Source organism: Rhinatrema bivittatum, chromosome 4 (genome assembly GCF_901001135.1).
Source record: "Rhinatrema bivittatum chromosome 4, aRhiBiv1.1, whole genome shotgun sequence".
Classification (NCBI taxonomy): domain Eukaryota; kingdom Metazoa; phylum Chordata; class Amphibia; order Gymnophiona; family Rhinatrematidae; genus Rhinatrema; species Rhinatrema bivittatum.
The window spans coordinates 435,411,643-435,436,505 of NC_042618.1; the positions used below are offsets into that span (position 1 = coordinate 435,411,643).

General features: G+C 42.2%; 1 protein-coding gene across 4 annotated transcripts in view; it reads left to right on the plus strand.

The window, feature by feature from the left end:
- Positions 1–6,694: 6,694 nt before the first annotated feature.
- Positions 6,695–24,863, plus strand: part of WASHC4 (WASH complex subunit 4) — a 158,785-nt gene continuing 140,616 nt past the window's right edge. For 3 of the 4 annotated variants that reach the window (XM_029601529.1, XM_029601532.1, XM_029601530.1), the window contains exons 1-3: positions 6,695–6,887; positions 10,660–10,799; positions 11,788–11,841. In XM_029601529.1, the coding sequence (XP_029457389.1) occupies positions 6,824–6,887; positions 10,660–10,799; positions 11,788–11,841 (258 nt within the window). In that variant the 5' untranslated portion in view covers positions 6,695–6,823. The remainder of the gene's footprint in view (positions 6,888–10,659; positions 10,800–11,787; positions 11,842–24,863) is intronic. The other variant, XM_029601531.1, reaches the window with a different exon arrangement.

Sequence of the window (24,863 nt, forward strand, 5' to 3'; positions counted from 1 at the left end):
AATATTGTGGCGATATTAAGTCGGAGGAACCATAGAAAGCAGCAACTTGAAAAAATTTTTTTTTAAAGTCTTGATGGCGGTGAGGTTAGGAAAACAGACCCTCAATTTTATGAGCATCCGTTTTCCTAACCAGTGCACAGCCACAGGTTAGGAAAATGGATGTTTGTAAATTGAGTGTCTGTTTTCCTAACCTGCACACAGCTACTTCTCCTAGGCACCCAATGCTGAGGAGGCGCTAGGGACACACATTTTCCCATAGCACCTCCTTTTTAATGCAGCGGCTCATTAGCCTACTGCATCGCATGCCCAGACAAGGTACTGGGCACGCATTAGAAAAGCGAGTGATCAATCATGAGCACCCGTTTTTCTGTGCAAATATTGCATCGGCCTGCTGGTGGGCAGTGGCGTAGCTATGGGTGGGCCTTGGCCCACCCACTTTGGGCTCAGATTCACCAAATCTGAAGAAGCCTGTTGGGAGTAATGTTGGCTTGGGATCCCATCCCTGCAATGGCGAAGAGGAGCCCTCAGAAGAAGCAAGGCTGTTGTGGGATCCTTTCCCCATGTCGGTGAAGAGAAGGGCCAGAGCTGTAATGCCGCTGCAGGATCCCATCCTTGTAATGGCGAAGAGGAGGGCCAGAGCCGCAATGCTGCTGCGGGATCCCGTCCCATACCCGCAGCGGCGGAAGTAGGACTTTGGCTGCGCTAATGAAAAGGCCCCGTGTGTGTGTGTGGGTGAGAATGGGAGATTGAATGTGTATGTGTGTGGGTGAGAATGGGAGATTGTATGTGTGTATGTGCGTGAGAATGGGAGCTTGAATGTGTGTATATGTGCATGAGAATGGGAGATTGAATGTGTGTATGTGAGTGAGAATGGGAGATTGAATGTGTGTGTGTGTGGGTGAGAATGGGAGCTTGAATGTGTGTATGTGCGTGAGAATGGGAGCTTGAATGTGTGTATATGTGCATGAGAATGGGAGCTTGAATGTGTGTATATGGGTGAGAATGGGAGTTTGAATGTGTGTATATGTGGGTGAGAATGGAAGCTTGAATATGTATATGTGTGTGAAAATGGGAGTTTGAATGTGTGTGAAAATGGAAGCCTGGGTGTGCTTCTTGTGTGTGTATAAGAATGGGAGCCTGGGTGTGCATCTGTATGTGCATAATGGGAGGCCTGAGGGGGGGGGGGGTGAGTGAAAGCTTGTGTGTGTGTGTGTGTGTGTGTGACTGTGTATGATAGAGCCTGTGTGTGTGTGAGGGAGTCTATGAGAGAAAGCATGTGTGTGAGGGAGGAAGGGAAGAAGACAGTAGGAGAAGAGAGACACTGAAAAGGTATTAGGAAATGAATGAAAAGGGAAAAATGGGAAAAAAGAGACTGGAACCAACTGATTAGAAAAATACAAAGATCAGACAACAAAGGTAAAAAAAAATATACTTTGAGATTTTAGTAATTGGAATATGCCATCTTTTGGAATGTGTATTTCTTATATTTTTGTATTTTGCTCTTTCTTCAGTATTCTACTATTCAGTCTAGTTTCTCAGGCTTTCTATTTCGATTTTGTCTGCATGTTTCTGTTTCTAATTTGTAGTCTCTTATTACTATATTAGGAAAGGGTCGGTCTCTATTTTGCCTGTGTGTGTGTGACTGAAGTGCAGTATTTTGGCTAGCTTGTAGTTTCTCTGTAGCAGTTCAGCTTGTTCTGTTACTTCAGTGGGTGATATATTTATGTTCTAGGGCCTGGTATAGTATTTACATTGCTGCTTTTTCATAAGGTTGCTGTTATTTGAGTCCTGAGAGTTAGTGCTGTGACCATATGGTATGGCAAGGTTCTAGACGTCTCTTTATTTTTCCTGAGGTGACACCAGACTTTGAATTTTTTTTTCATGTTGGTTGTAATGTGAATTGTCCTAGCTCTGCTCTGCACCTGTTCTGATGATTAATTATATTTTATTGTAGTTATGATGATTTCTGACTTTCTGCAAAGAAGATTCATATAATAATACATTAATTTTTGTTTTATTGCATGCTTGATTGGATATTTGTTTTCTTTGCTTTTTACATGAAATACTTGTGCATTTATAAACTGCAATAGATATAAAATAAATTAATAAGGAATTTTTAATTCTGGTAAATGCTTGAAATAATTGAGGTAAAATGTTTTAAAGTTTCATGTACATATAATGGCTGTTGCCAAGTACTGAATGTGTGTTGTCCCCGACTGCAAAACACATCCAACAAAGAACCAAATTGTTTCTTCAGTAAAAGATCTGGGAATTATCCTAGATAGCGAGTTCAACTTCAAAAAACACATTACCACTGTGATAAAAGATGGCTATTATAAACTTCAAGTATTAAAGAAACTCAAACCACTCCTTTACAATCAAGACTACCGTACTGTACTCAAAGCAGTACTTAGCCCCAAACTAGACTGCAACGCTACTCGTCTAGGCCTCCCAACATCCACCTTAAGACCAATGCAACTAGTACAAAATACAGCTGCAAGATCGATCACAAACACTAAGAGATCTGATGCTACACTGGCTACCGATTCCATACCGAATACAATTCAAAGCCCTAACCATCATCCACACAACACTTCACAACGAGAACTTAGACCAGTTCATTACTACCTTACACTTTCAGATACCTCATAGGAGCCTACGTTCTTCAAACACTGGACTTATTCCCATCCCCTCCCCACACCTTACCACAGTCTGGGAGCATGCGCTCTCCCTGGCAGGACCCACCTTATGGAACAACCTACCAACTGAACTAAGGATGGAACCCCTGATACAAACTTTTAAGAAGAAACTAAAGACATGGCTCTTCCGAAAAGCTTTCGGATGAACACAACCAGGTCCACTCTAACCACCATACCCCCACTCTTATATTGCCATGCTACCTAAGATGCTACTCTCATTTTCCTACCAACTCTTGAAGCTAATAACAAAACGATCTCTGACCAACACTAAGCCTCACTGACAAATCTAATGACTCATGACTAAACCTGTTCTTAATAACTCCTGTTTATACTGTTGTCCTTAATGTTTTATACTTTTAATGTTTTATACTGTTTTTTAAAAATATTTTTAAAATATTATTCTCCCTCCTCCCCAAATGACTTTACCTCTACCTGTTTCTCCATCTAACTTGCCCCCTTGTCCTTTCATAAGAAACTGTTAAATTACCAATGTAAGTAAATCTATTTATTTTATGTAAACCGATGTGATATACTAGTTTGAACGTCAGTAAATAAAAATAAATAAATAAATACTTAGCCATTGTAGGGTGCAGTATATATTTTTTATTATGCTTTTCAGTACTTCAAAGTATATTACATTTAGGTCCTATAGGTATTTCCCTATCCCCCCAGGGTTTATAATCTAATGTTGTTCTTGAGGAAAGGGAGGGTAAAGTGCCTTACCTAAGGTCATAAGGAGTGACAGTAGGATTTAAACCAAAGTTTCCCAGGCTCTTAATCCATTACTCTAACCCAGCGCTTCTCAACCGGTGTGTCGCGACACACCAGTGTGTCGCCAAGCTCCGGCAGGTGTGTTGTGTGCTCCCGGGCTCTCTTCCTTCCCTGCTGCCGTTGCCACTGGGCTATCAGTACGTTCAAGCCCAGTGAGAACAGCAGCAATGGCAGAAGAAGCTCTGGCACCTGTGGCTGGCCTTTTCTTCTTCCCGCGGCCCCCCCCCCCCATGACCCGGAACAGGAAGTGATACGCGGTGCATGGGAAGGAGAAAGAGCCATGCTGCGTGGAAAAATAGTAGCGGCGGCAGCAGCAGCGGCCCCTGAGCAATCAAAGCAGCCAGTAATCGGGAAAGGAGAGGCAGCATGAGCCTCCCGCGGCCGATGGGATTCTTCTTTCTTGGCCTGTGAGGGCTGGAGGAGGAGGCTGCTGCAGCTACCATTTGTGCTGGGGGGGGGGGGGGAGAAAGAGGAAGTGAGTGAGAGAAAGAGAGAGAAGCAGCCAGCCTGTGTGTGATTGAGAGCATGTGTGTGAGAGAATGTGTGTGTAATTGAGAGCCTGTGTGTGTATATGTGAGAGACAATGAAAGTGACTGCTCAGGGAGATGACTGATGTGTATGTGAGAGTGTGAGACATTAGTCAGGGAGGTGACTGATGTGTGTGTGTGAGAGAGAGAAAAAGCTTGGAAGTGAGAAATCTGGGTATGTGAGAAAGCATGGGCGTAAGAAGCCTGGTGTTGTGGGGGATGTGTGTGAAAGAAAGCATGGGAGTGAGAAGCCTGATTATGTGAGAGAGAGAATGGGAGTGGGAAGCCTGTGTGAGTGTGTGTGCATGCATGAGAGAGAGAGACTGGTTGGTAAGGTGACGGTGTGTGTGAGAGAAAGAGACTGGTGTGTGTGAATGTGAGAGAAAGAATGTGATTCAGGGAATGAGAAGCCTGTGCACGTGGAGAGCGAGCATGGAAATGAGAGAGAGACTGGGGTGTGTGTAACAGAGAGAAAGTGATTATGGGAATGAGAAACCTGTGCATGTGAAGAGAGTGAGCATGGGAGTGAGAAACCTGGGTGTGTGTGAGACACAGCATGGGAGGGAGAAGCCTGTATATCTGAAAGAGAAAATGGGAGTGGGAAGGCAGTGTGTGTGTGTGTATACATGAGAGAGATCAGGTGACTGGTGTGTGTATGTGTGTGTGAGAGAGAGAAAGAAAGTGATTATGGGAATGAGAAGCCTGTGCATGTGAAGAGTGAGCATGGGAGTGAGAAACCTGGGTGTGTGTGAGACACAGCATGGGCGTGAGAAGCCTGTATATCTGAAAGAGAACATGGGAGAGGGAAGCCTGTGTGTGGGTACGCATGAGAGAGATCAGGTGACTGGCGTGTGTTTGTGTGTGTGTGAGAGAGAAAGAAAGTGATTATGGGAATGAGAAGCCTGTGCATGTGGAGAGAACAAGCATGGGAGTGAGAGGCTGGTGAGTGTGTGTGTGTGTGTGGTGTGTGAGACAGAGAAAGTAATTATGAGCGTGAGAAGCCCATATATGTAAGTAGAACATGGGAGTGGGAAGCCTGTGTGTGTGTGTATGGCATGAGAGAAACTGTTCAGGAAGGTGACTGGTGTGTGTGTCAAAGACTGTTTGGGAGATGATTGGTGTATGAGAGACAGAAACTGGTCATGGGGGCATGACTGGTAGGGTGTGTGTGTGAGAGACATGGGCCCTAAGGAAGAGGACCATGAGTATAGAGCTTAGCCTCTACTGCTGCTTCTGCTGTGTGTTATGGCCTGCATGGAAGAGGAGTAGGAGAGCTGCTGGAGGGGATAAGTAAAGGTGTCTTTTTAAGTTTATTTTTCTTGATTGACTGCCATTTTAATTATTTAATATTATGTGATGTCTGCTTTTTTGAAATATTTTATTGGTGTTTGGAGAATGTTTAATAGTTTTTATGAGTTTTTAATTGTTGGAGGTTATTCTGTTCATAGCTGTTTTGAAACATTTATTCTGCTTATTAGTATAGTTTTACAATTATTTCTGTGTGGGGATCTATAGCTGCTTGCTAGTTCTGTTTTCCTAATAAGAGGTGTATTGGTTTTTAGGGCCTGATTTAATATTTGTAGTGTTGCCTTTTCATAGATAGGGTTGCTCCTGTTTGAGTGTATTCCATAATACAGGAGTAACTGTGTGCGGATTAGTTTATGTGCATTACTATAGATCATGGGAGTATGTTAGGTCAGTTCTGTGTCTGTTACCGAGATGAGATATTTTACTAGCATGTAAGCGTTTGTATCAGTCTTATTTGTTGTGTTTTCTCAAGAGGACATGCATTGGTGGTAAACTGCAGTCTTTTCATAAGTAGGGCTATTGAGCCTGGAAGAAGGAGTTTGAGTTGCTGTTACTGAGATGACACCAGAACCAGAATATCTTTTTTGTAGGGTGAGTTGTATGGGGAATGTCATAATTCTGCTTTACATCCATTATTGTGGGTCAGGGGGGTTCCCGTGGATGCAAACTGTACTTTTACATCTAGCCCCGTGACGATCATGGGTCAGTGTGTCACGCATGTGAGAACCATCTGTCAGGTGTGTCCTGACAGAAAAAAAGGTTGAGAACCACTGCTCTAACCAATAGGCTACTCCTCCAATGGTATTATTTATCAAGAAGAATACAACTAATAGGTCTCAGACCTGCATATCTACAGCCCACCCCTGTTAAACTTGTGCCAACCCAAAAAAATTCGTCTGCTGGTGGGCATTTCATCCTGTTCTCTTTCTCAAGGAGTAGCAGTGATCCTATCTTTATATGTAGATATACTTTATCTTTTCCTTCCTATTTCAGAAACACCGAATTCAAATTTCACAAGGAACAGAACAAAGCCAACCTTAGGATAAGTTGTTGAGCAAAGATAGATTGCCAACAGTGGGGAAAAAAAGGGCACATTGTAAAAACGTGGTTTGCAGTCTGTGAAGGGGCGTCATATTCCAGGCCCATGCCCATCTGAAAGGAAGTGATTGTGATCATAGAAGTCTTCTGGAAGCGCTTGCAATAGTCCCCTAGGTTGTTTACCTCGGAGTCTCGCTCATGTGCTTTTTCGCACATATATAGAGGTTTCTTCAGGGTGAAGGCACATCGGGCGTTTGCAGTCTGAAGTGGGTGGAACCCAATGTACGACATAAGAGGGCGGGGCCGGGGTTGGGGTGTTAACTCTCCCCGAAACTGAAGTATTGGGCGGCCATTTTTGATTCGGGCTGAAAGAGGTTCTGGAGTATTTGTTAACGAGGGCCGGGGGATGCGAGCGGAAGTCACGTGCCAGATCACGCGACGGGTCGCCGTTGGCCCTGCTGCGGTTGCGGAGGGAGAGCGATGGCGGCCGTGGAGACGCTCTCTCCCGATTGGGAATTTGATCGCGTTGACGATGGCTCTCAAAGTAAGGAAGTGGCGACGAGGATGGAGAGAGAGAGAGAAAAAAAGCCGGGCAGTAGTTCTTATTTGAGGGCGATGGGGGCTGTAGCAGCTGCTCACCTCTCGGGGGGAGGAGATGTCAGCTCGGGGCAAAACCCGGGGGTTGAGGCAGAGCTCGCGGTCACCAGCTGGCTGGACAGTGCTGACATTGGCTCCTCAGAATAAGCGTGGGGAGCACTGGGTTTGCTAAATGTGCGCTTTTCTTGCTACGAACTGAGGTCTGCGCTTTAACTTTGACTTCTCAAACTGAGGTTTTCCCCTGAAGCGCTTTCCCCAGGTCGCCGCTCGCTCGAGCAGTTTGTGCACACATTTGGTTGTCATGTTCCTCAGAGCCTGGGAGATTCACTTTGTGCTTCGGTGGAAAACCATCGGCATTTCCAAGGTGTTATTTTCTACTATTGGCTCCTTGGAGACGTTACAACTGATTCTGTAGCCGATGACAGATTATGAAAGAAGAAAAAAAAAACGAGACCAGGTTTATTTCATTTCATGATCTGTTTTCCCCACCATAATTTCTCTTATTTTAAAAGAATGCTTTTTTTAATTTTTTGGCGGCTACTACGTCCTCCCTGGTAATGTTGAAATAAAGCTGTCTGGTTTTTTGGCTTGAGCGATGGAGTTGCACGCCCCCTTACTAGCTTGCCCGTTTCCGTTGTCAGACTAGGCTTGACTGCACTAGTTTTAAATTCCTTGCCTATTTAGTTCTGCTTTCCTTCTGGTTAGTTAAACCATTAAATGATTGTGTTAGTGATTGGTTAATAGACAGCCCGTTGTGTTGCAAAGAGTGAGAGAATGATAATGACGATAGTGGGCAGTGTGTAGTGTTACGGGGGGGATGGATTTGAGGAACGTGAAAGTCTCTGAATGGAAATACCTAAGCGTAGTCTCTCCGTTTCCTCTTTATGTTCTTCGTTTTTCTTTGGCATGCCTTTGAAGCCTGGATAGTCTCTCTTTCTCTTATGCCTTTAGTTCTTCATCTTCTTCTGTCGTTCCATTCTTTCTCTCTCTCCTGTATTTTTGCCCCCTTTGGTGTCTGTAATCTATTCATTTTCTCATTCTTCCTTTGTTCTAGTTCTGTTTATGAAATCTCTACCCTCCTTTCTCTTTCAAAGCCTGGTACAATTCTTCTTCTGTTTCCATACTGTTCTTCCTTCTCTCTTGCTCTTGATTATTTTGAAGCCTCTGTGCTCTCTTCCTGTGATCACCACCTCTTTTTCTTCATTTTTTACTTGCTTTACCTTTATTTGATACTTCAGAGCTGTTTGGAAGTCTTTCTTGCTGTGTTTCTATTAACTTGTTCTCAAACTGGCAGCTAGACTTTCTCCTCCAGCAGTAGCTGCATCAACTTATGTGAAACACATATTACTGTAAACACTGCAGACAGCAAACTAACCTAAAATGTGCACTCTATGAAAACAAGTCTTAATTCTCAGTGTCATAATCTAACTTCCTCGTTATGTTTTTGGTGTTGCAGCAATACTGTTATGGCAAACAGCCTTTTAAGAGGGAAAAATACTTTTGTTAGTGCTGGCTGTCTACCATGTCTGAGTTTGTTGTTGGATAAGCAGTATCAGGCTTGCAGAGATCCAAGGAACACTGTATGTATGGGTGTTAAATCAAATTGGAGGCCCTTCATTTTCAGTTTAAACTGATTTTTACTGAATAAATCCCAGGTTTTACAAAACCTTAATCAGTCTTTACTGATTTTTGTTCACCTTTATTTTGTGACACTTCGAAGTTTGTTTTGGTCCTGCAGCATTGGCCTGGGTGCCTCCCCTCCCCAGTCTAAGTCCACCCACACATGCCCTCCCTTGCCATGTAGCCAGCACAAGAGGTTGAGTGCTATTTCATACTTCTGCCCATCAAAATAAATCCTGATATTTACCCAGAAAACGGAGTACTTTTTGGCATGGATTCTCATATTTTTATTGTAATAAATGCTGATAAATTTCCTGAAAAAATAACTGAAGCACCTTAAATAAAATAGATTTTTTTTAGTAAATGGAAAGTAGAGGCAGAAGGCAAACATTTTAAAGCCTGTTTTGGTCCCTTTGGGCCTCTCTCATGCTGATAATTTAGCTGAGAAGGTGTTTGAGAATAGGTGGATTCATAATGGAACGTCTGTGATTTACATAGTAAGTGAAACAGGTCTTCTAAAGACTCTGCACTCTTCTTTTTTTCTGTTACATCTACATCTTCATTAGAGGTGGCAGTAACTAAAGCAGTGAGAGAATTCAACTATACCTCGTACAAAGGAAGGAGATGGTCACAAATCAAATAGGGTCTTCTACAGGCCAAGAAGTAATTATCTGCCAACTACTATGCCATTGTCTGTAGGTGGCAAGCGCATGTGTAAGGGAAAGCAAAATAACGAGCTTGAGTGTGCTCTCCTGAGAAAGCTAGATATGAGGAGCCAAAGGCATTCAGCAACACAAACTCAAATGTACATATCAGTGAGTCAAATCTTTTATAGCTGTATAGCAAGTTATATAGTATGTATTTTATTTATAAGCATTTGATATTCTGCCTTTTCCTAAAGATTGGCCCATGGCAGATTATGTAAAGTAACAAGGCACTGAGTACATAAGTAATGGATACAAACAGATATAGAATATTCATATTTGGTTAAATATTCCAAAACCAACAGGACAAAGATTTGCATGGACAAATCCAAAATAATACTGCCTTTTCCCTCTAATTTGTATTTCCTTTATGCCCCCTTCCTTCTAACACGGTATTATATTTGGGTCCTCAAGAGCCACCAACCACTCAGGTTTTCAGGCTGTGCTTAATGAATATGCATGATATATTTGCATACAGTCGAGGCAGTATGTATGCAAATCTCTTTCATGCATATCCTGAAAACCTGACCCTATGGTGGCCCTCGAGGACTAGAATTACTCATTCCTGGGTTAGAGTGCCGCTCTTGTGAGAGCTTATTTGAATGTTACTTAGTCACTAGTGCCTAAGGGTCTCTTAAAGGCCACAGAAGAACATTTTTCTGTCTTGTTACTGATTTTGAAGCAAATATCTCAAATATAACATCTAGGTATGTTTGAATTTGCCATAGATTTTGTTAGTTGTTGAACAGTCTTCTGACATCAGCACTCAAAGCAGCAGTTTCTCTTTAGAATTGAAAAAAAGTTCCATTTCGGTGGTAACATCAGCATGTCCTTCAGTAACTTATAACACACAAAAAACTAAAATATTTCATATGCATGCTTGATGATCATCACAAGACAGAAAAAACATTGGGCCGGATTTTAAAAAGGTTACGCGCGTAACTGGCCTTATGTGTGCCGGGCCTATTTTAAAAAGGCCCGGCACGCGCATAAAGCTTCAGGATGCGTGTAAGTCCCAGGGCTTGCAAAAAGGGGCGGGGGCAGGGTCAGCGGCTCCTGGCACAGGAGCCATTTGCTGCTGTGCCAAGGATCGCATGCCCGCAGTTGACCAGAGGCAGGCGCAAAAGGTAAAATAACATTTTTGGTGGGGGTTAGAGTAGGGCTGGGGGGGAAAGGTTAGGGGAAGGGGTGGGAAGGTCAGGCTAGGGGGGAGGGAATGGGGGAAGGCAGCGCAGCTCGGCAAGCGCAAGGCGCACAATTGTGCACCCCCTTGCATGCGCCGACCCCTGATTTTATAACTTGTGCGTGCAAACTAGTCAGTCCTCATAATATGTACAACTTCATATACCCTGTGAAACTTGTACTTTAAATCACCTTTAATTCTTTTATTCTCAGAAATCCATGCTGAAGTTCAGTTAAAGAATTATGGGAAATTCCTGGAAGAATACACCTCTCAGCTGAGAGGAATAGAAAATGCTCTGGATGACTCAGTTGAAGATGTTTGGGACTTCAGTCTGGATCCCATTTCATTACAGGTTGGAGTGCGGTAAAACATTTATAGAATTGTAGTCAAATTTTCCATCTAGTTCAACCGTGAGAATGCTAGAATCTCAGGCTTTGATACATTTATGTATTAGCTGTGCAATGACTTAAAAATGTGATATCTTGTACTATGCAGTATATATTACGGTATTACAGGCATTATTTTTCAATTCAGCTGAAAACACCCATCCAGGTTTTTTCTGGTTTTTTTTTTTTTTTTTTAGCCTTGTCTTCATTTGGAGATGGGAATTATGTACAAAATTGCTGCTTTTTAGTTTTTCTTACAGGTGGTTGTTAGGCAGGGTCATTAGAGCGCAGAGGAAATTTGACGACTGTCCTCATAGGTTCTCGGATCTAAAATGTATACACCTTGCTTTCATGCAGCACTTGGTTTTGTTTCTATTGCATATCTAATATTAAGGCAGAAAGCTTTCTTATGATGGTTAGGCCTCACTTGGGGGATTTAACGTTTTGCAAGATCAGTTTGCTGATACCATACCAATTCTGTATTTTGATTCAAACAAATACACCAGCTTTCTTGAAGCTTTGTTTATTTTTGGTTAACATGTAGGTTCCTCAGATGATGTCAGTACTTTTATTCATAAAAGATTAATCTTTATTTCTTACTTTCAGGCCTTAGTTGCAAGGGACTTTACTGTTGACACAGTCATTGATATTACAAAGTGGACTTTTATTTGTATGTAATTAATACATCATTCCTATCGCCGCAGTGCCTTGGCTCAGTTATGCTGGTGGTTGAATGGTCTCGGTACTTGTTTGTTAAGATCAACACAGGATAGTGATGGTGAATCTGTGGCCTGCTCACCCAGAGTAGCAAGAGGGACCCCAGCTGTTAAAGATCGTAATCCAATCAGCATCTCTTGTAAAATCTTGTTCTCACTGTCTTGTTAATCAGTTCTGCCATGCCAAAGCTTTTCATAATTAATTGATGCTATATTTGTTTGTTTTATTCAACATTAGCTTTTGCCATATGAGCAGTCTTCTCTTTTGGAGCTCATAAAGACAGAAAATAAGGTAAAGCATCTTTGCATTTACAGAATATTATTTCAGTTAAACGTAGAAGATGTTGTTGGAGAATGACCACTTGCTCCACCCAGTCTACCTGTCTGAACCCGCCCGCTGTTCTGTCTCAGATCTTACTCTTTGTGGTCTTCTCCCCCGACCTCCCCATCTTTTCACTACTAAGGTTCCTTTGTGTCTTGTCACATGTATGCTCGAATTTTGCTATTGTTTCGGTTTCTATAATCTCTGCTGGAAGTCTGTTCTAGGTGTCTGAGGAGCAAAAGTATATTCTCATGTTCTTTTTAAGCCTCCCAGTCTTCAACTTCATATGATGACTCTTTGTCATTGAGCTTTGCGATGTATGGGGAAAGTTCATTTTGGTATTGTATTGAAGCCTGCTTGAATGTTTGTTTCCTCTTCATCCAGGCAGTGCATAACTAATGTTTTATGGGTTATGCACGCCAACCAGCAGATGGAGACTGAGATCACTGACTTGCTGATGTCACTCCTATATAGCCTTGCACAGATATCAGCCTGCCAGTGTTCTCCATCTCCAGCAGATGGTGGACATTTTATTTTATTTATTTATTTATTTGCAGTTTTTATATACCGACATTTGTTTAGTAACCTCACATCGGTTCACAGATAACAGAAACATTGCAGCTGTGCGAACTAGAACAAACATATGCGACAGTGCTTTACAAAAAACATTTACAATAATCAATAAACTTTACAATAAACTTGTTAATGAAAATATGCAACAGTGTTTTACAATAAATTGGCCTTTCCTGGATCTGATGTATACTTGTAGATGTAGACTTGCCAGGTATAGGGCAGGTGGACTGATGGATCTCCTGAGGTGAAAGCAAGCATTCCCTCCCTCAGTCGAGTGTCCTGTGAAGAAAGTACAGTAGCGAGGTGAAAGTTGATAGCCCTCTCCCTCCTACCAAAGGCTTCCTTACCCTACCAGGTGGTCCTGGTAAGGTAAGGAAGCCTTTGGCTAAGCATTTTTCTCCTTGCCTCCTTCACTGTCTGTATCCTGCTCCCTTTCTGGTGCACTGTCTGTCCTCTTCCCAGGGTAATGTGCTTGCAGGCAGGTAGCTTTGCTGCACCGTGACTGACTGAGAAAGTTTGTTTAAAAAAAACCAAAAAACTGCTGTGGCTGGGGATTCAGCAGCAGTGTGGACCATTAGGGCTGTCAGAAATTCAGTGTTGGGCAGCGCATTGCAGTGGGGAGTTGGGGGTGAACTGGATTGGACTGGTAAGCAATGCCTCAGTGATCCGCGAAGGGAAATGCATGGCATGCACCATTTTAAGCTGCAGGCAGGCTCTAGGGACAATTCACCGCTCATAGAGATATGAGGCAAGCACCATTTTGAAGGGGCTGACCGAGCTGAACAGTTAGCATGGAAATGCTTGGGTCCTCCATCTTCTCCATACAGATGGGCAAAGCAAAGGAAGGGGCAGAGTGGAAGAGTAAGAAGAGGACAGGATTCTTTCAGAAAACTCCTGGGTAGAATCTAGTTTCTCCGTGGGGTTATCGAGGAGGGATTATTGGAGAATGGTGAGATTCCCCCAGATGTGGAACCGCATAGAACTATGCTGTGGCTCTTTCATAGGGGCAAGTTGTCTGGTTTAATTTCTTAGACCCTGAAGGCTATTGGGTGTGAGGAGGCGGCTCCAGCTATGGCTAAGGATCAGAAGAAAGATCCTATTATGGTCAGCTAGCAAAAGGCATCATGTTGTGTTTGGTTTTTTTTCCCTCTCCATGAAGCCATGTAGGAGATGATTGATTTGGAGTTGAATGTACCAGAGGCTAATTTTTAAAAGGGGCGATTCTTAGCGGGTATGTACTCTATGGATCTTAAAGCTAGGGAGTAGTTCCCGAATGTGGATGCTGTGGTCTGTTCAGTGACAAAAAGGACCACCATTCCTGTGGAAGTTGTAGCAGCCCTGAAGGATGCCCAGGATTGGAAAATAAGCGATTCTGAAACAGACCTATGATGCTGTGGCCATGAAGCTGCAGATCTTTGCTTGTTTTATGGTAGCTTGGGCCAGCTTGTATTTTGGCTCGGGAAGTGCTGGGTGACAATGCCCCTTATTTGGTGCCAAGAGTTGCATTCCCAGCTGATGCCGGCTATGATCTGGTGCGCATATGGTGGCTCACGGGGTAGCTTCAGTGATTTGCTGTTAGACACCTGCTTTGGTTGTGGAACTGTGCTGCTGATACTGTTTCAAAATCGAATCTCATGAAGTTGCCCTTCAAGGGTCATCTATTCTTTGAGAATGAGTTGGAGAAAAAATGGCAAGTCTGTGGGGAGATGCCAAGTTTCCACGGTTGCAAGAGGATAAGAAGTTAGCCCCCATTTCTCCTAGGCGAAAGGGCGGTTTTGCGACTCTCAGCAATTTCACCCATCCAGAGGCTCAGGTACTCAGAGATCCCGATCGTTCAGAAGGTCATAGTCCTTTTGAGCAAAGAAGCCTGATAAATGTTGAAGCTCTGTTCCGGAGCTTCCTGATACTCCCAATGAAGTTTTGGGGTCCATCTTCCGTTGGTGGAGGTAGGTGGTGTTTTCTGCTGGTATTCAGGAAGCACCTTCAGACAGCTTTTTGATCTAAAAGGCAAATTTATTGATAGCAATACAAAGACAATATATAAGAAGAAACAAGGAAAAGAGGAAGTCGTTGTTTCCTGGAGACGCAGGTCAGTGGCAACTGGGCATCAAGCTTGCTTCTCAGCTCTGGACTGCCCGGGTTGAGACTTTTAAACTTTTTTCATTGTCCAATAGAAATACATTGATGCACATCCTGGGTGTATTAATTTCAGTCAATATCCAATTATGAACGTAGCTTTATTGTCCAATCAGGTACCGTCTCTGGGGTGTTGCCATCTTCCGGTATTGAGCTTGCCAAAGCACATGGTTGTGGAATATGTTGCCAGCAGAACCAGGAAATACATATTCAGGCTTAAGGCCTATATACATTCCCCCCCTTGAATCGTTTGGGAACGATTCACCAATGAAAGGCTGAGATTGTATTTCCTGGAATGAAATGGTCATAGCATCAATTTAGTATGACCCACCTTTTTGTACTGTTAAAAATGGCTTCCATATTCCTTATGGTGTTGAATCATTCTTTTTATATAACTCACATCCACAATCACAATCACAATTGTTCAGGCATACTCAGTTTGTACTTTGTTTTATTGTCATTCAATCTCACATTCATTCTTCATTCAGGTATTGTTCTGGCCTTCTTCCAGTTGATCCAAGATTCTGTAATGTGGTCCTATTAGCAGCATATGAATCAATAGATCTACTTAATGATTGATTATTGATTATTGATTGTCAATGAATGGTTAGAATAGTTGAAGCAATAATCCATCATTCTACTCAGGGTTAATGCCACTGTCTTAGGTTGCCCAGGGTACGCAATCCTAATGATTTGCTACCTGGTGCTTACCCGTCATCGTTAAGCATAACAGCCTGAGGAAATAACATTGCTGCTGTTAAATGAAAGGCTTTCTGTTGTCTTCACCGATGATGATATCCTAGGCCATTAAAATAACAAACTTCATTCATTCTCACAATTAACCATTGCAAACTCACTTAGAAATGTAAGCCACTTTAAACTGTGTTTCCCATCAATTAAACCAAATTCTGTGGAAATGCAACCTTATCCTTTAGAAAATCTCACTCATTAGCTTCAGAAGGAGATTAGCTTCAGAAGGGGATGTTCATCATTAGACGTTGTCTAACTGCGGTGACTTGAGAGTAACTTGAGAGTATTTGAGACATAACAGAAGCAATAGTTATAATTAATTAACAGAAGCAAAACCATGCTTGGGAGTACTATTGCTTATGTCTTGGCCTATCATGCATTTGAACACTTTGGGAATATAAACAAATGCTTAAAATCTGAATTAGGAGTAGGATGTCGAAGGAGACATCAATATGGATGAGGGATAAGAAATCTCTGTAACCAATGGGATGGTATCTGCAAACTCTACTAAATGTAATGTTTAAGAATAGGGAAATCAAATGAATGTCATAATTCTGTCTTCAATCACCAAGAATAACTATATAGACCTTTGGGGACTACATTAAACCTTTAAACTTACTAAATGTACTCAAATTGAAGAGGACATACTTGTCTGCACAGCCCATTCACATGAGCTGCCCAAGAACGGTGTGAAGGCTCTGAACTGACAAACTATGCTGCAGCACATTGCGCCGGCCTGTCACTGGCTCGTAGATATCTGAACAAGTCTGGACTAGGAAGGGCAGAGTGTAGCAACTGAAGATAAATATAACGTGGAAAGTAATATTGAAATCATAGATGGTAAGTCAAACTAGTTATCTATGGGACCTAGGGATGAATGATCATCTTAATTAATCATATAATAGATATGAGTGAACTGGGAATAGCAGCAAAACTTTAGTATTTTAAATTAATGTGGTGTGTAACATGTTGGTGTATGTAGATGTATGTAGATATCCAAATCATGGCATTTGCAGAATGGCATGTTGGCTTGGAGTATATGGCAATCAATTATCAATGGCATTTGACAAAGCATAGTGTGGTGCAATGCATAACAGCTAGTCTTTGTGTAAAGAGCTGACAATAATTGGAAATGGATCTAATCTGATCAGGGCAATAAGATTCACACAATCATGAGAACTGCATTAATGTAGAGTACAACAACATAAAGGCAAAATATAATCAAGCAAGAGTAATAAAGTTCAGTGATGAGTGGAAGATGAATTCTGTGTTAAGGTCGAAACTTCCATAGAAGGGATGGGAAGAATGGAGTGAGTCCCATAAATGTTGTTTTCACGCTTTCAGTAAGGTGTAACAGCTTTTCATTCATCGCGGCCTAGTGAGAATATGTGCTTCCTTAATAGTTTCAGATACCTAATATGGTAAAGTAGCATAAAAGCAAATTAAGCATTTAAAGGAAAGTCATCTGTGGTAAGCTGAACCACAAATAACGAATATTTCAGACATTACATTAAACATAAGTCACACTGGACTGACATACACTCATCCATCCAACAAATATACTTTCCTTGTCTTCATCACAGAGGACGAACAACAGATAACATATAATTTGAGCTCAATGGTCATATCAAAAATGTATCAAAGAAAAGTGGATCAAAAATCAAAAATTCAAAAATGTGTATGAAAAATAAAAGTTCAGAATTCTGTCAAAAAGGTAGAAGTCCTATCGAAAAGGTAGAAGTCCTTGAAGACCTGAAAAGTAAATACTAGCATACAATTGAAATATCAAATTAACAAATATTGTACATATAGATTTCCAACCAATAATATTAAATAAATTTAATCAATAATGTTCTGAGCTTATAGTCAATGTGTCATATCAAATAATTAAAATAATTAGAACTCAAAAATCAAATAATTAATACTTAAATATGCTACATTTTAAACTAGAAACTATTTCTCCTTTTTTTTTTCTCTTCCGTTCGTGGTACAGCTAGTGCTGGCAGAACAGATAAGCTGTACTCTGCATGTTTGCAAGAGACAACTTCCCTTTTTTTTTTTAAAGATACTCTTTAGCTAAAATGTCCTTTCAAATTCATAATTCTCCTCTCAGAATCATAATTCAGCAGCTCAGATTCTAAATTTTAACACTAGTATATGTTCTTGTCAGTACTCAAGTTCAGTATTAAAGGAATGTGAAGTCAGTAACGTAATAAAGAATCAGTATGTAAAGTTGAGAGCAAAGGGGATTTATTTTGGTGGGAGATGTATCTCGCTCCCCCCCTTGATCCCTCCTTTACCACAAATGTATAGTTCAAAGCAGATAGGAAATAACATGTTGTAAGAGGAAGGTATCGCATGCGCAAAGTGATCACCTTAATAAAAATGAATTTCAATGTGAATGCATTGAAAAGAGGAACTTAAACTTATAACTTAAAACTATATGGTACCGTTTAAAAATTAACTTACTTATACTAAACATGCTTATACTAAAAATATACCTGCAAATGGTAACACAAATAAATCTTAATAGCTTGAACAATAAGACCTGTAAATACGTTAACATAGGAAGCCTAGCAATCTGTTATATCTGTCCACAAGCTTATTACTTTTAGAGCGTTAAACATCTGTGATGGCACTACAAAAATTCTCAATCAGATAACAACTGACTGACCACATGCATCTGATCCCAGTGCACGGCTGCTGTCTTCAGTAGTAGGGACAGCACGTAATTAGTCAGACAAAGTCTATAGAGACATATCTATTTTTGGATTTTATATACCGGAGGTTCCTGTATGCTACGCGTGTCACTCCGGCTTACATGACAGACATCGGGAAGGCTGGCAAGGATTTACTGGTCTTATGTACGCAAATATCCTAGGTAAGCAAATTCTTATTTTAGCTTCTTTGTCCTGAAATGAATATTGCAGTAAAGCAAGCAATAGCTATAAAAATAAGGCTCAGAATAAGGAGATCATCCTAAAGGATGGTCGTACTAAATGTGGTTCCATTTAAAACTGTGTTTCATATTAGGTTCACACTGTGTTCTGTCCAAGCTTCACTAAGGTGGCAATGTAAGGTCCTACATACGCAGATACCGTCTCTGATAGGTGTGAACTCACTTTATCTGGGGACATGCTCTCTAATAACTCAGGTTTCCTGTAACGGAATACAAGGGCCCATGAAAGGCACTTCTTCCACATGTTTTCTGCTTGCCCCATTACTTGGCGTAATCTGGTTTGAAACAGACCATTATATTGTCTCACCAAATCATTTATTTCACGCCGACACTGTTTCTGTTTATTATGCCACTGCGATGTCAGTAGTGATGTTATCTGGCCCAAGGTCATGCACCTAGTCATGCATTTGGAGGCATGGTTACGGCTTCCAGCACTCCGAACAGTGTTCAGTGCAATTGCAATCAGGGATCCTTCTAGAGGACAGACTCTCTTCTGTGGGCTTAAGGCAAGTGTCCATCCATGAAATGAATCAATCCAAATGGTGACATAAAAAATTGAATGATCTAATTTAGCAATTTTGGCTGCTGGAGGACCAGCGGCAGCTGAAGATACAGCTGAAGTCACAGTGACTAGTTCAGTTTCCTCACTACTTTCCGTATTCTCATCGCTATCTGTAATCAAAATAGGCATAGGTCGGAGGCAGGGAATGGGTGACAGGTCAAAAGGTTCAGGAATTTCAGAAGGTGGTGACAATACTGGAGGTGGCGGTGTAGGAGGAGGTGAAGGAGGAGGAGAGGGAAGAGGTGTGGGAGGAGATGGTGGACGAGGGGGTGATAAATCTTCTGGCATAAGAATAGTACTCGGTGCAGAATCTACTGGCATTCCAGTGTCTGCTGAATTGTGCATATCTACAATTACTGGGCTTTCTACTGGGTCTACTAACCACATGCCGTATTCCTCAAATGCAGGAACAGCATCTTCAAAAAGGTCATCTTCAATCTCAACTGTACTGAGTTGGGGTGTGCTTGTATGAACTGTTGGGCTTACTCGGGGTTCTCCTTCCCTTTCTGAAAGTACAGCAGGATCTGTATGTAAATTACCCACTGCAGTCACTGTTTCTTCAGGCTCTAAACAATCACGAACATATAGTGAATCATATGGGGGTGGTGACACCTCTCTATCACCAGTAATAGCAACTAAATATGTTCCTGTCATAGCGAACCATCTGGACACTAGTATATGGTCCGCTAGCCTCTTATTGTATCTTGCCCTTGGTTTGCTATATCTGTTCTTAAAATAGGCTATTAGCTGTGTGAGCGTGGACGGGTCAAAGGAGCCCCCTACTGGCCATTCTAGGGAACTATCCCTTGCTGCCCACGCAACCCACTTAGAGTGGCATTTGCGAATTAACTTTTCATTGGGCTTATGCAGAGCAATGACTCTGCTCAGGGGACATGACGGACAGACCTCCTCTGCTATCTTGGGACCTCTTAATATTGCAGACCAAAACTGCGACATAATGATTTAAAAATAATTTTCGTGTAGCCACTCTCTTATGAGAAAGAGTGGTTCAACCTTACCTTAATTGTAGTTTTCACCGTATCGTGAATTCACGCTTCCGGTGTGCTGTACTTCTTCAAACACGAAGGTATTCACAGCGGGACTAGGGAGAGATAGCCTGCAGACAGACGAGTACTGAAGACCTATCTACTCCTTTCCGTTTGCCCGGGTTACCGGAATCCACAAGCTCCCGGGGCGGCGTCGCCGAAACAACCGGGATAGGGCCAAAAGGCAGCGTCAAGTCTGCCAATTGTTTTCGAACTTATTGGCGCTCGAACGGAATAAACCTATATGACTTACTCGTATAAGACAAGTTTTTACTTACCTCTCCAGTCAGCTCCACGTATGTTTCTCCGTAGAATGCTTGATCTGGGGGCTTCTGCTTTGGGGTCCACCTGACACTCCGTCCCTGTACGTGTTCCCTCGGGGGTTCAAGGCAAAAGTCCCAGGTGGTTATGTCGTAATATTCAACTTGGACTTATTGATTGGTACTGTACAAGATCTGCCAGATAGCAGTGCGCGCTAAGGTCTAGGAAATATTGGTGGAGAGATAATAAAAGTTAATGAACAGTTTTTTTTTCTTTTCTTTGAGAGTAAGACTTACTTCCTCAAAGTGGTTACTGAAGTGCTTCAGGTCTCAAAAATCTCAAAGTAGATTCAGGATGCTTCAGGGCAGTTTTTCCACTCCCGATCAATGGCACCCTCACTTCCTTCGATGCTGGCAATGAGGTATCCCTGAAGGTGTGCTAGCCCACGATACCCGCATCAGGCATTAGGCTTTCCTCCGTCTTCTTTCCGGCTCGAAGGACCATATGTTTTCTGCTGGTATTCAGGAAGCACCTTCAGACAGCTTTTTGATCTAAAAGGCAAATTTATTGATAGCAATACAAAGACAATATATAAGAAGAAACAAGGAAAAGAGGAAGTCGTTGTTTCCTGGAGACGCAGGTCAGTGGCAACTGGGCATCAAGCTTGCTTCTCAGCTCTGGACTGCCCGGGTTGAGACTTTTAAACTTTTTTCATTGTCCAATAGAAATACATTGATGCACATCCTGGGTGTATTAATTTCAGTCAATATCCAATTATGAACGTAGCTTTATTGTCCAATCAGGTACCGTCTCTGGGGTGTTGCCATCTTCCGGTATTGAGCTTGCCAAAGCACATGGTTGTGGAATATGTTGCCAGCAGAACCAGGAAATACATATTCAGGCTTAAGGCCTATATACAGTGGTCACCTGTCTCAATTTTATCGGAGATGGACTCTCCTCACTTCTGACCAATGGGTTCTGGAGGTGGTGTGGGACTGATATGCTCTGGAACTTTTCTGTTCTTTTACAGGTCTTTTATGGTTTTCCTTTGCAACTCCGTATAAAAAAAAAGAGTTGTAGTGCAGTCCACCTTACAGTGGTTGATTAGTGTGAAGGCTGTTCCAGTTCTAAGGGATCAGGAATGTACAGGCCGCTATTCCATTTACTTTGTGGTCTCTAAGAAGGAAGGCTCCTTTCGCCCTGTTCTGGATCTTAAAGGAGTCAGTCAGTCTCTTTGGATTACTCACTTCAGGATGGAGACCTTAAGATCAGTGATCATGGCAGTTCAGAAGGGAGAGTTTCTCACTTCGCTCGACCTCAAGGAGGCCTGTTTATACATTCTGACTCGCAAACATCATCGGTGTTTCTTGCATTTTGCAGTGCTAGGTCACCATTACCAGTTTCAGGCTTTACCTTTCAGCTTGGCCACATTGCCCAGAACCTTTTCCAAGATAATGATGGTTCTGGCCGCTGCACTTCGGAGGGAAGGCATCTTAGTCCATCCATACTTGGATGACTGATAATCAGAGCCAAATTGGAGGCAGAGAGCTGCATAGTGTTCAGCAGGATGGTTCGACTTTTTTGCAGCAGGTGGGATGGGTGGTGAATTTAGCCAAGAGTAGGCTACAACCATTACAGATTCTATATTATTTGGGCATCTGGTTCAGTGCAGCTCAGGGCAAGGTGTTTCTTCCAAAGCAGCATATGCAGAAGATATGGGGACAAGTCCAGGTCTTGCAGGCGGCAATCCTTCTAACAGTATGGACATACCTATGGATGCTGGGCTCAGTGATGGCAATGCTACAGGTAGTACCATGGGCAAGGTCTTTGCTGGCTCAGTGGCATCCTCAGACTGAGGAGTACGATATGTGGCTGGCTTTGCTGCCAGAGGTGAGACAGAAGTTACTTTGGTGGCTACAGAGGGATCATTTGAGCAGGGGGATGGACTTGGAAGTTCCCAACTAGATAATGGTCACGACAAATACAAGCCTCCAGGGCTAGAGATCTCACTGCCAGGAGTTAGTGGCGCAGGGGCATTGGTCTACCAAGGAGATGTCTCAGCCCATCAATTTTCTGTGACTCCGGATGATTCATCTGGCATTCTTGGAGTTTGCAAACCAGTTAACAGGAAGAGCTGTGCGAGTGATGTCTGACAATGTGACAGCAGTAGCTTACATAAATCATCAAGAGGGGACTCCTGAGTCAACAGGTCTATCTGGAGATGGTTATCTTCCTGCCGTGGGCAGAGCAGCAACTCCAAGCACTGTTGGCTTCTCATATTGCAAGGGTTGACAATATTCAGTCGGGTTATCTCTGTCATCACTCATTGGACCCAGGAAAATGGGAGTTGGGGCCCAAGGCCTTTCGCCTCATCATGGTCTAGTGGGTGTGGCCTTTTCTGGATCTGATGTTGAACCATTAGAATGTGAAGGTGGAGGAGCGCTGTGCTGGTTCAGTTTTGGCCAAGGAATGAGCTGCTCTTTGTGCCAAGGTCCATGATCGACAGGTTGCTCCAGAAGATAGTGTGGCATCCAGGCTTAGTGCTGCTAGTATGGTACTCTGATCTTCATTGTCTTCTGGTAGAAGAGCCACTGAAGCTGCCTCCTAGCAGCAGGGTCTGATCCTCCATGACGGTCCGGATCAGTTTTGTCTTACGTTTTGGCCCTTGAGAGGGCTTGGCTTTTGAAGCATGGCTATTCTGTAGCAGTAGTGAATACGCTATTATGAGCATATAAGCTTTCTACTTCTCTGGTCTACATTTGAGTATGGTGGATTTTTAAGAACTGGTGCCAGGATATGTTGGAGTTCTCTGAAAATAGATGCTTAGAGCCAACAGCTGAAGAGAAATGCTTTGGTAAATGCTATAAAATCTAAATATTAAATAATAAAGTACCTTATGGAGAGGCAGAGTGCCACAGAAGGCAGCTGCATAAACTCTCTCTCAAATGATTTACTTTTAACAAAGCATTATATAGAATTTTACAGTTGCATATTTTCAACCCCTAAACTAGGTTACATAATTGTCAAAAATGTCTATGATTGGCTTTCTGTTATAAACAAAACTCAAAGGACTGCCTTCTGTTGTATGATTTTATGTGAATTTGATTATTTCATGCTTTATTGCCTATTGTGACTGTTGTCTAAATAAAAATCTGAATGGCCATATAGTAATTTAGTTCTCATCTTGTATGTAAATGTTTTCTTTGAAATTTGAGGCATTAGCAGCCTTGTGTCTGCTCTAAGAATGTGTTTTTTTTTTATATAACTGTAGATGGAATGCCAACTGGCCTTGTCTAGGAAAACAAGTACGAGGTTGTAGCACATATGTCATATTATAATGTAATACTTAAAGGCTGCCTATGATCAAAAATAAAAACTTAGGAGTCTAGGAATAATAACTTCTTGTGTTTCATTGTGACTAAGGGCTTATGAGCACCCACATCAGATCACTTTTGTTTTCCCTCCAAAGTGTCAATTCGCTTAATCTTAGAATTTTTGCAGGAAGGTCTGGGTAAGGAATTGGCCCTGAATATGCTGAAGGTGCAAGTGGCAGCGTTGGCGTGTTACAGGAGCCATGTGCAGGGGAGACCTCTGTCTTTGCATCTGGATGTGTCTAGGTTTTTTAGAGGTATGAAGCACATTAGGCCTCCATTAACATATACTGGTACCCCTTTGGGATTTGAATCTGGTCCCTTTTTGGTGGCTTCAGCCTTTTCACCCACTTTGACACCTTTCCTTATGTTCGACTCTGAAGATGGTGTTTCTTGTTGCTATTTGTTCTGTGTGGTGGATTTCGGAACTACAAGCTTTGTCTTGTAAAGAGCCCTTCTTGGTCATCACTCCAAAAAGGGTAAAGATAAGAAATGCGCCTTCATTCTTACTGAAGATGGTTTCAGATTTTCACTTGAATCGATCTGTTTAGTTGCCATCTTTGGATAGGGATTTGGATGAGCAGGAATTCTGACTATTGTGCTCTTTTGAATGTGTGGTGAATTTGTTACAATATTTGTTACCAATGAATTTCGCAAAACAGATTGGCTCTTTCTCCTTCATGGAGACTTTGAGGATGTGGCTTCTTGCATTACAGTGGCTCATTGGATTAAGGAGCTTGTGATAGCAGCTTACCTAGATGCGGGGAAGCCTTTACTGAAGCAAGTTAGGGGGCATTTGACCTTGGTGCAGGCATTGTCCTGGGCAGAGATTTGTAGGGCAACGACGTGGTCTTTCCAGGCATTATTGACGGGATGTTGCGACAAGGGAGGATACGTCTTTCGCTAGGGCGGTGCCACTGGGAGAACAGTCAGCCTCCCACCCTTCTGAGGAGTAGTTTTGGTACATCCCACTAGTATGGACTGGCCTTCCTGGATAAAGAGGAAGGTGAAATTACTACTTCCCTGATAATTTCCTTTCCTCTAGGGCAGACAGGCAAGCCAGTGCACTATCCCTCCCTGGGCTGCCTTGCCGTGGTCATGCTTATTCTGACTTCTGTGGTCCTTGTCAGGTGTATTTGTGGTAACAGTATAAAGATCCAGTATAGTTTCTGGATCAGCAGAAAACCTGGTAAGTGGATTCCTTCTCTGGGATAGTCCTATTTACTGTGTTCCTCTGTATGGTTGTATTAGTTTCATGTAGAGTCCATGTTTTGTTTTTTTTTTGTTTTTTTGTTTTTTTTAACAAAGTTTTTGCACACTAATTCTTGATAAAG